Raw genomic sequence first — 12,029 nt, 5'->3', positions numbered from 1 at the left:
AAAAAAGAGGTGAATGAACATGGACTCTTGTTCACTGGGACCCCAAATGGAGAAAATAATATCATATTTCCCTACATCAAAGAACACAAAACAGAAATGTGGGCCCCTCACACATGGGATGTAGCTCACCATGAGAAACTTTTCCTAATATTCTGGAGTTCCGTGAGCCTTTTTTGTCCTTTGTCTATCCTGCATGATTCTGTGAGTTCTACACATAAAAATGCAGGTTTTGCAGGGCCTGATGCTTCTTTGATTTCTGGGGCTCTCTTTAAGAAAAAGAAAATTAAATTATAAATTTAAGTTTCTAGGTTCTGGGGTAGAAAGGGGCCCTAAAATCAAAGCCGAATATACTTCATGGTAAATCTGCATTTGAGGTTCCACAGAGATCATCTTCTTTAAGACTGAAATATTATAATAGTCTTAGTTTGTCCTGACACTGGGAGGTTCCCTAACTCCAAGTCCCCTTTTCCACGGCAGCACTAGAATCACTTTAGCTATCATTAATATGAGTATTTTCACTTCTATCTTTAAAAAAATACCAGCTTCATTGAAATATAATTTGCATACCTTAAACTGCATTCTTTTAAGTCTACAATTCAGTGGTTTTAGTATATTCGCAGTTATCCAATCATTATTGTGATCTAATTCCAGAATATTTTCACCACCTCATAAAGAAACTCTGTGCCCACTACCACTCACCCCCGTTCTTTTCTTACCCTAGCCATAAATCAAATAAAATATTGATTTGTGAAGAATAATAACACAAAATTTTGATGTACCCAGTCTTATTGTAAATATAGGACCTCTTATGAACTTATATCTAGAGGGATGAAACAGAAGTCCCAACATTTAAGACTGCAAAGAGTTTAATGACTGTGATGCAAGGGACAAAAGCCAGTGGAGATTGAACTCTGCTGGTATTTTAACAGGATTTCTATTGTTTTTGGTAATGCTTTGGTTACAAATTATATATTTTTGGGTGTTTCTCATCCTAATCTCCACCATAATTAATATGTGTGGATTGGAATAGCAGGGGGATTTTCAAGAACACACATATTGGGTTATAACAGAAACTCCTGTTTTGAGCAGTGAGTAGAATTTCTGGAATTTATTTTTGTTTACACACACACACAAAATACGTGTGCAAATAAACATGTATGTATTTTTCTCTGGTGTTACTCAACATGGCAAACACTGAACAGATTTGGTGACTCAAGAGGTATGTTGTGAAATCATTTATTAACAATAAACTATTTCTTATATAACTTTTGCTAGATTCCACAACTGGCAAAGTAGTAACAAAGATTGAGACTAAAAGTTTTGCCTTCCTGCTAGAAAGTGAAAACTCTGTATGGTTAGTTTGCACCTTGATTCTATCTGGAGAAAAAGACATATGTAAGACCAAAAGGTGCATAACTGTATCATCTCATGTATTCACTATAGCTCATAATAAATTGTAAGTCTCACATTTTCCACCAAAGATGAATTAACTAACCATGATTCAATTTTACCATTGTATATTTACAGTCCAGTAAGTTATATTGAGATAAAATTGGTACTTAGGACAGTCTAGCATCGTCCATCTATACAGGAAGCATGTGACATGGCACAGTCAAACTCGTCATATATCTGTTAACTATACTTCCTGTAAAAGGCAGAAGCCTCACACAGCCCAGTAACTTTGCTAGTACCTCTTGAGTGCAAGGTATAGAATTAAGATCTGGATTTGAGACGGAGCACAGAACAGTTCACTCAGGGGAAGAGCTATGAACATTGCCAGCCTGCTGATGGCAATCATAGCCTCCATCTGTCTTGGTAAGGATGACCACCAACACAGAACTCAGGCTTCTGTTAGCTCAGAAGGATGTGGAGAGAGGCTTAGAAAGAAGGGGTAATGGGCAATGGAATCAGCACTAGGTCCAAAGCCACTGAATCCGTTTTATCCCCAGGGTTACAAATAAGGGATCAGTCTATTTTTTCCTCTTTTCTGCAGGATCCAGCATGACTCAGAAGGTAACTCAAGCTCAGACTGAAATTTCTGTGGTGGAGAATGAGGATGTGACCTTGGACTGTGTGTATGAAAGCCGTGGTACTACTTATTACTTATTCTGGTACAAGCAACCGCCAAGTGGAGAATTGGTTTTCCTTATTCGTCAGAACTCTTTTAATGAGCAAAATGAAATAAATGGTCGGTATTCTTGGAACTTCCAGAAATCCACCAGTTCCTTCAACCTCACCATCACAGCCTCACAAGTCATGGACTCAGCAGTATACTTCTGTGCTCTGAATGATGCCACAGTGAGATAGGTGCCTGCAGGAGCCCTACAAAAACCTCAACAAGAGACAGGGCTCCTGGGGAGAGACTCCGTCACAGACAGGAAGAAGCAAGGAGGGGCTGTGTCAGCACAGGTGGTTTGGCAAGGAAACCTGAGTTCAATTCATGCACAATGTCTAGATATAACATTTATTAGAAGCATGTGTGTCTTCTGTTCTTTAGAATAGATTGAGACAGAATATATAGCACATATTTTTATATCACATATAGAATTATGCAACAAAAAGTGCAATAACAAAGTATATTAATCTCGTGTTGGTTTTACTGAGGGTTGGAAACTATTCAATTATCTTCAGACCAAATGGATGATTCCATTCATAAGCTGTTAAGTTTTCAGAATCATTCATACATTTATGCATTAATTATTATGTAGAATGCTTTAATCCAAGTGTAATAGAAATCCTTTCACTGATTTTTCTTAAGAATGGTATCATTACTCAGTGAGGTAGAAAAATTAAATTTAAATTTCTTTCCATAATCATACCAGCAACCTCTTGTGCATCAGAATAGATGTGAAATGTTTCTCAAATTCCCTTTCTCTGGCTCCTCTCTTTTTGTGACATGATTATGATATTTTAAAGTATCTAAATATTTTGCTGTCATTTAGAGGCTGCCTACTAAGAGAGATGTCTAAGGTGGGAATCTGTCCTAATCGATTGAATATCTTGCCTTCACCCTTTCCCCTTTGAGTTCTGGCCAGTTTGAAGCTGAGAAGTGGTTAGGGCCAGAATTACAGCTGCCATGGCAACCAGAACCCAGATGGTGTGTCCAGTGTCTACTTCCTGTCTAAACATATATTTCTCCTTGGATGTTACAACAGGTGCTCAGGAACAAGGATTTTTATTCCTTTTGCTACGCACAAGTTTTTAGAAACCTGAGTTTTTAACATTAAAAGAAAACAGACATCACATTAAAAACTGGATTTCTAGCTTACCTATAAACATGAGAAGAGCTGGGAAACACTACACTCCCTGGGGTGGAGGTCAAAAGTTCTGTTTGGACACATAATGGTTTTGATGTATATGTGTTTTATTTTTAAAATGTATGCAAGTTTACCATTCATTTCACAGTATGAATTAATTTAAAAGTAAAAATTTAAATTATTAGTTACAAGACATAAACTAATGGGCAAGACAAACAAATCTGAATCACCATCTCATGAAACTATACCTGGCTTTCCCCCCATGATTTCATGTATCATGGGTGTATCCCAGCTTGAGAAACTTAAGTATAGTTTATTCTTAATTCAGGAGGCATTTGTAGCTATAGTAAGCATTGGAGAAACATTAATAAGACAGACATGGTTCCTGCCTTTATGGAGGTCATGTTCTAGGGGGCTATATCCACTATAGAATGGTAGGCAGAGGGAACTAAAGTTTTACACAAACAACCTATGTGACCTTAAGAAAGTTATAACTCCCCTGAACCTGTTCTCTCATTTGTAAAATGTAGAGATTTAATTAGGCAGTTGCTATTGAATAATATTTTCCAAAATTTTACTAGCCTCACAAGAGCACATAGTCCACTGCCTTTTTGAGTTCCTAACACTTATTAGCTGCCTTTCTTTTTTGAGAAAGGACAATTAGTTGTTATAGACATATTCATACTGTTCCACATGTTGCATGATAATGTAACAGTAATAATAAGAAGCCAAAAGAAGCAGGCAGAGAGAAGAGTGGCTTGGGAAGTCACCTGCTTTCCATATACAGAAGCTACTCTTCTGTGTAGCCGGGCAGCAAAGGAAGAGGGAGAGGAAGAAGGGGAGAGGGAGGAAGAGAAGAAAAGAAAGAAGGATGAGGAGGAGAAGGAGGAAGAGGAGAGGAGGAAGGCAGAATGAGGGATAGAGAAGGAGAGATTAAGGGAGGAAGAAAGAAGGAGGAAAGGACAGAACAGGTACTAATTCAAAAGTAAATATTTTTATTTGAATTCGAAGTTTTTGTTTCTTTCACAAGGCATTAGACACACTTTCTTTCCTTAGCATGAGAGAATGGGAAAAATTAGAAGATTCCTATTTGACAAGCATGAGGTCACAATGAACTTGGACTAGCTGGCTGAAACTCCAGAGGACACAGCTCCTCCAGTTAAGTTCTAAGGCAGGTTGAGAGACAGATTTTCTAGTAATTCTGGTTGTCTCTTGTAAAATTAATATAATTCATCTCTTCCTAAAGTAACTAAGAACATTGTAACTGGGAAAGGTTCATTCAATATTAGAGTTCTCTCTAGAGCTAAGTAGCAAGTGCAAATGCTCACAGGTGCCTAGAGTAGAATGAAATAAGTGTGGTTGTCCAAGTGTTTTAAAAGGTACAGGCCTAACAATGTGTTAGTAGGCAATGGGCCTTGGCATCAGAGGATAAACAAAAATGATGCAGTAAACCGTCCCATTCTTCTCCTAAGTAAAGTGGGTGTCCTGAAGCTTTGTTGTTTGTTCCTGAGTCCTATCTAAGTCAGGCTACAAGCTGTTAGATGTAGACAGGCCGATGCACAAGAGCTATAATACAGGAAGCCTCTTGATGAGGGGATGGGGAGATGAAGCCATCACAGTCTGCAAGACAGCTGAGGCTTATTCCAGCCTCTGTGAATAAAGTCAATGATAATGACCATTAGGCTCCAGCCACTGCTATTTCCTAATGACCCTCATCAGGGAACCTCTTCAGGTGTTCCCTGAAATTAGTCACCCTCATACCCCACATCTCAGAGACTCTGATCTTGCATACGATGGATGTCTTCACTGCAGAACTGTTCCAGTATCCCTGGGCTAAAGTTTGACTGAGTTCAAATAAAGCATATCACAGAGCTGGTTAAGCTAATGAGCTGTCCAGGGTCCTTAATCACTTGGCTTACATAATTTCTGTTGTGGACCTGATCCATTGTCATAAGCATTTTTCTTTTAAAAGAATGAAAGCAAATATTAGGCACATATTATATGTGATACAAAGAATCTCTGAACCTTACCTCTTATCCCTCTTTATTACATGTAGTAGTTGCCTTCTGCCTGACCCCTAGTACAACCTGCTTACCATCTATATCCTTTGTGTGTTTGCCCTCATTTTCATCTTCTACCAGACAATAAGATACAAGTTCAACAGTTCGGTGCTGCTCCAACCCCAAATAGTAGCATTAGGAACCTTTCCACCTGATTTCATAATTAAAGTTTCCTTTTCTTTGGAAAAGGAAATTTCCCCATCAGAATTGGATACCCTTGGGAGTGAACAGTAAATTGTCAAATGTGTACTCTCCCAGAAGTAGAGTGGAATTCTTGATGTTTCACACCATCGTTATTCCACAACCTCCAGCCTCTTTCAGAATTTCCAAACAGAGGGAAAAATTAGGTGGACTTGAAATAGTAACTCAATCCAATTGACTTCCCACAGAAGTGAAAAATAGCTTTGTTTTCTGTTCACTGTATTAAACAAAATACTGCCCTCTATATCCAAATGCCAATTTATAGTAAGTACAAAGGACAGCAGAACATATTAAACCCATCACAAGTATACAGTAAGCAAAATTTATAGTATGAAAAACTCTGCAAGACAAACAGCCTGGGTCTTTTTTTCTTCCCACAATCAACTACAAAGAACGAGTGAGGGGATCTATGGATTAAAAGAGCCTTTAAAAAACATATCAGCCAGAACTGTGGCTTTCCCAGTGCCCCATGCTCTCACCATGCAGAAGTGCAAGCAGACGGAACCCCAGCATGCCAACTTGGAGGGGGACCAGGGCGAGCAGCAGCAACTGAATCCAGAGTTTGCAGATGCAGCCTGAATGGAGCCAGTGGTGGGGGCCAGGGGTGCTCCAATGGATCACCAAGGGAATGATGATGAAGCAAATGAGGACAAAGCCACATGGTAAAATGGCTTCATGGAGAGGAGATGGACACCTGTGAGAAACACTGTGCAGAGTTCTTTAGCATCTCTGAGTTCTTGGAACATACAAAAAATTGCACTAAAAATCCCCCTGTCCTCATCAGGAATGACAGTGAGAGGCCATGACAGCTCTCTAGAGCCAGACTGAGCCACCAGCCACCCAGTCCAAGCAATAAAGATGGCCACAAGGAGAACAGTGGCAGCTCAGGGGAAATGAAAGAGAAGCCGGGTGTGGAGTCTGTGGTGCACTTACAGACAGAGACGGCCCTGCCACCCACACCTAAGGACATAGGCTATTTACCCACAGGCAAAGTAGCCAACACTAATGTGCCCATGCAGGCTCTGGGGCACCAAGGTGGCAGTGAATCCGTGGAGTGCAGGTGCACTGCCAGCCTGTGCCCAGTGCCCGCAGCATCCCATGGGTCCTCGAGCAGATCTTGTATCTGCAACAGCAGCTACAGCAGATCCAGCTCACCAAGCAGATCTACGTTGAGATGAACATCTGGGCCTCCCATGTCCTCCACTGTGGCAGGGCAGGGGCTGACACCCTGAAGACTTTGGGCAGCCACATGTCCCAGCAGGTTTCTGCAGCTGTGGTTTTGCTTAGCCAGAAGGCTGGAGGTCAGGCTCTGTCTCTGGATGCCTTGAAACAAGCCAAGATACCACACGCCAACATCCTTTCTACCTTCAGCACTCTGCCCCATGACTGATGCCTTTTGCTGTGAAGCCAGATGGGCAAAGGGTACTCTCTTCCCTTTCCCTGTTTGGGAAAACATCATGTCTCCCATACTGAGTGCTTTGCTCCCTCAGGCTCTGGGCTTGGTGCTCTTCCAGGATCCTCTCTCCACTATGGCATTAGACCCATCCAAGAAAGAGAAAGGAAAGCTACAGAACATCTCCAATCACAAGTGTAAGTACTCTAGCAAGGTTTTTGGGACTGACAGTTTCTCGTAGATCCACCTCTGCTCCCACACTGGAGAGAGACCCTTCGTGTGCTATGTCTGTAGTCATCGCTTCACCACCAAGGGCAACCTCAGGGTACAGTTTCACAAACATCTTCAAGAGAAGGTGAACCCCCAGCTGTTTGTTGAGTTCCAGGACAAAATGGCAACAGGCAATGGCAACCCATTTGCACTCTGTACCTGCCCCCATTGATGAATCGAGTCTCTCTTTAAACAGCAAACTTGTCCTTGTCACTTCCTCTCTAAGGCTACCTCAGAATCTCTCTTCAGAGACTAACCCCAAGAACCTCATGGATGGCCTGTTGCCCGATGACCTGTAGCCCAGTCCTTCTGCAGAAAGTGAGGGCAGGCCTATACTCCTTGAGGTAGGGACAAATAATAATTCACCAAGGATTGGTGGCTTCTAAGTGAGTGGGACCCCCAGCCAGGACCAGAGACCCTAAAATTGCTGTAGCTGTTTGAGAACATTCACAAAGCCACCACTGGCTTCATTTTCTACTGATTCCTAAGCTCTCTCAAAATGTATTACTGCACACACACCCACACACCAGAGAGAGACCACTCCAGTCTAAGATTTGTGGTTGAGCTTTTTCTAGCAAAGGCAACTTGCAGATGCACCTTGGGGTTCACTGAACCAACACACCCATAAAGAGGCAGCATTCATGCCTCATCTGCCAGAGTTGCCAATGCCATGATATTGAAGCAGCATATTCGGATGCTCATGGGCAGTCAGATTCCCAATATTCCCTTGCCAGAGGATCCCTGTGACCTTATGGTCCTGATCCAGTGATGGTCGGTGAGGATGGCCTGCAGTGCCCGAGCAGCCAAAAAATGGTTCAGTGGAGAGCAATGGCTTGACCAATGACTCATCCTCACTGAAACGAGACCAGGAGTGTGAGAGCCAAAATCCAGACACCATGGAAACTAGGTCCTTCCAGGTACTCTCTCTGGCCAATAGTGAGGCACAAATCATCAAGTCAATGTCTCCTGATGCTGGGGGCAAATCAGAGAGCTTTGAGAACAGATGCAGAGATGGAAGGTTGGAGCAGGCTCCCTTCAACGTTTATCTGAGCCCAGCCAACCTATGTCAAACTTGAAGCTCCAGGTATATTTGTAGGACCCTCAATCTTGTCTCCAAGGATGAACCCTTTGTTAGAGGCCCAGCTACACCGACAGGTCAAGCAACATGGCTGCACCCAGTGTGGGAAGAACTTCTTGTCCACTAGTCTTTTCAGATTCGTGGACAGACTCACACCAGAGAGAAGCTTTGTATGCAACATTTGTGGGACAGCTTTTACCACCAAAGGCAACTTGAGGGTCTACTATATGACACATAGGGTGAACAATAACTCAGCACACCATGGGAGGAAGCTGGTCCTGGTGAACACCATGGCTCTGTTAAGTACAAAAGGAAAAAGAGATGTTTTTCCTAAGGAAATGTTTCCTAAGGAAATCCCAGCCCCTTTGGTGACTGTGGACCCTGTTGTAAGGAACCAGTATACTCCCACACTTGACTGAGGTCTGGCAGTGAAAACCAGTGAGCTCTCTGTGATCCAGAGTAGCTGTATTCCTACCCTCCTGGTTTCCTTGGAGGCTGTCTCCATCATGAATAACACCATCTCCAAGACGATGGCTCCCAATCAGGTGTCAGTGCGGATGTGGAAAAACCAGGTGCTATTGACAGCATTCCCAAACACCAGTTCCCTCACTTCCTGGAAGAAAACAAGGTTGCAGTCTTCTTTTTTTTTCTTTCCTTTTTTTTTTTTTTTTTTTTCCAGCTTAGCTTAACTTGCATGGAAGGATAAATGCAGACAGAGTTAAATCTCTAGAATCTGCTTTTTTTTTTTTGTAAAGGCCCATCTCCTCCTGTTTTCTTTCTTTTTTATTTTTATTTTTTTTGAGATGGAGTCTTGCTCTGGAGGCTGGAGTGCAGTGGCGTGATCTCAGCTCACTGCAATCTCCGCCTCCCAGGTTCAAGCAATTCTCCTGTCTCAGCCTCCTGAGTAGCTGGGACTACAGGCATGTGCCACTGCATGCAGGTAATTTTTGTATTTTTAGTAGAGACAGGGTTTCATCATGTTGGTCAGGCTGGTTTTGAATTCCTGACCTCGTGATCGGCCCATCTCGGCCTCCCAAAGTGCTGGAATTACAGGCGTGAGCCACCTACGCCCGGCCTTCTTTTTCTTACTGGTATGCAAATGATGTTTATGAAGGTTGTGACCACCACCTCAAGCAGGATTGAAATGAAAAGGAAAAAATTAAAACAAAAATACCAAAACAAATATACACTAGATTTTTTTTTTTTTGAAAGCAGCAGGTCTCTCAAAGTAGCCTTGTTACTTGTGACAAACTGTATACATAGGACTTTTGTACAACCTAGGGTGACTTTTCCCAAAGACCATTATCTATTTCAAGGTGGAACTATTGGAACTTATTGAATCACAATGGAAGAGACAATTACTTAGCCTAATTGGGGTGAAGGGTATTGGTAACCGTATGCAGGTAAACAGACAAGATCTGTCATCTATTTAGTGAACTGTTTTATATTCCCCCAACCCTGTTCACATTTTTTAAAAATGTACTTTAAAAAGAACAAAAAACTAAGGTTGTACAATTATAAAATTGCTTCAACCTTAGAACCTTAAATAGGATGCCCTCAGATGCACTTATGTTAGTGCTTAGGGATTCATTGTGTACGTTGCTGCTTATTTAAATGCAGTTCAGTCAGAGCCGCAAGAGTGCCAGTATCCTCTTCATACTTCCCAAATGCCTTTTTCTTCCTGAACCTGAGGTGGACACCTGAATGGGGAATCTCAGGTGACTTAGTTTAGTTTGCCAGTGCCTACCCTGTTGAAAAACTGGGTTTTCATTCTTGAGAAGAAACTCATGGAAGGGTGTGGTTCCTGCCATAGGTTCACACACTATTTTTTTGTTTTGTTTAATTTATTTGGTGCAACTTAGGAAGATTTTTTTTCTTGAGGATTTTATGAAGGCTATGAAGTTGGAACAGGTGAGTCCTGGATAGGAAAGCTTTTATTTATCTACCTTATGTATTTATTTATTTATTTATTTATTTGTTTATTAGCCGTAGTCTCTATTTTCCTATCTTAAGACCGCTGAAGTATTCCCAGGTTCTGTCTTAAACCTAGAAGTCAATGTATTGGTAGAAAGAGTTGGATGTTCAAGGTGTTTTGTGATTCCTTTATTTGTAATCTCCTTTTGTATATGTAATAATATTGAGCAAATGAAACATCTCTCTAATGGTTTAACAAGAAAAGAGAAAGAAAATCCCTAACTTCTGGGAGAAGTCTATCCCCTCTATGTGGAAGGCCCTGAATGAAATGTAGATTGAGACTGTTAGCTAATGTTTTTCCTCTTGGTTATTGCACCTGATTTTAGGCTTTTTCTTTTTTTTTGCCATTTGTGCCTTTCCTTCTGGAATTGTAAGTGAACACAATAATGGTATCTGTTTATACTGTGAAATGGATATTGTTACAGAGACCACACCAGTGGCTTTTTCACTGTTGAGCTAATAATGCCTTGTGAATGTATGATCTTTGGAGAAACTCCTGTAGCTGTGCTGCTAATGCTATCTGTCTATTGGAAAATAAATTTTGAATGTTTTCTCTTTGGAAAACATGTCTACAAATCACAATATGTGACTCTTAGGTGAATTCTGAATCAGATAAGCTGTAAAATAATTGAAAATGTGAACACATTTATCAATTTGGTTGTGTTTTAAAAAAGTCAAAATTTAGTGATGGTACTAAAATAAGCAAAAGCAAAATAATATGACATTTTAAAAATATATGAATGGCTTTAAAAAATAAATGAATGGGTAAATGTAGTTGGGGCATAAATAAAACAAGATTGACCAGGAATCAATATTTGATGAACATGGGTGATGGGTACATGGGGTTTCATTGTTCCATACTGTATACTTTTCTATACATTTGAGAAATTTTCTTTAAAAAAATTAAAAATAGAAATTGGCTAGATTCAAATCTTGTCATCTCCATTGCATTAAAGAACTTTTGATTATTTAATCTGTTGATGTCTCAGTTTCCTCATCCATTAAATGATGATAATAGAATTTACCTCGTGAAGTCGAGTTGAGAATTAAAATTATACATACTTACATATACCTATATGTTTAAATTAAACTATACATGATTTTATACAGACACAGTTTTTGCATGGTACATAGCATGGCATGTTGACGCAGTAGGGACTCAATCTGTGGCAGCCAATGTTAATGGAAAGGGTGGAATTTGTTCAGGGCTTAAATCAGATTTTTAATCATGTGCTAGTTTCATAACACCACACTGCTCCTTGATGCGTTTTTCAAAGGAAAGAGCCAAAACTCATTGATAAGGCAAGGACATCTTGGCGCTGCTTGAAAATCACCCCAACAGGTCCCTATATCCCCATTTGCAGCTCCAGCAAATATCCCCATTTGCAGCTGCTCCCCCTCCAGTACCTACCCTGCTGATAAGCCCCAGTCCCTGTCAGAGAAGCAGCACATGACGGATGTTTAACATAAAAGTGTTTTTAGGGGCCAGGCAGGGCTGCTTTATTTCCCCTAACTAGGTAATTTAAGGTATATTTTCTCATATTTGCCAACAGACCAAAGAAGAAATGCCCTAAGATGTAATCAATATTCACACCAGCCTTCAAACCAATTTGGTTTCAGTGTTTCACACTGTTGAAATAACCCAGTGAAGTCCCATACATCAAGATAAAAGCTAACAAAGAAATGGCATTTTTCCCTTGGGCAAATATACACCTACAAGATGACTTGTGAAGCAATAAATATAGGTTATGGAGATTTTCCTCTCTTACTCTAAGAGTACATAAACACTTTAAAAT

At 40.6% G+C, this 12,029-nt stretch overlaps 1 pseudogene and 5 gene segments (V, D, J or C); all 6 read left to right on the top strand.

Annotated features, from left to right (window-relative positions):
* Positions 1-12,029, top strand: part of LOC101176513 — a 651,183-nt gene that overhangs the window by 139,042 nt on the left and 500,112 nt on the right.
* The window catches only part of LOC101179412, a 494,982-nt gene that overhangs the window by 14,194 nt on the left and 468,759 nt on the right, over positions 1-12,029 (top strand).
* The window catches only part of LOC101179644, a 632,337-nt gene that overhangs the window by 167,930 nt on the left and 452,378 nt on the right, over positions 1-12,029 (top strand).
* The window catches only part of LOC101175986, a 711,545-nt gene that overhangs the window by 253,992 nt on the left and 445,524 nt on the right, over positions 1-12,029 (top strand).
* The window catches only part of LOC101176608, a 472,474-nt gene that overhangs the window by 29,150 nt on the left and 431,295 nt on the right, over positions 1-12,029 (top strand). Inside the window, 2 exon segments of the V gene segment in view lie at positions 1,655-1,815; positions 1,994-2,287. Of these exon segments, the coding sequence occupies positions 1,767-1,815; positions 1,994-2,287 (343 nt within the window).
* On the top strand, positions 5,999-11,687 carry LOC101179365 (annotated as a pseudogene).

This window comes from Nomascus leucogenys, chromosome 22a (genome assembly GCF_006542625.1).
Source record: "Nomascus leucogenys isolate Asia chromosome 22a, Asia_NLE_v1, whole genome shotgun sequence".
Lineage (NCBI taxonomy): Eukaryota > Metazoa > Chordata > Mammalia > Primates > Hylobatidae > Nomascus > Nomascus leucogenys.
Note: the sequence above shows the minus strand (reverse complement) of the source record. Positions and strands in the feature narration are given on the sequence as shown.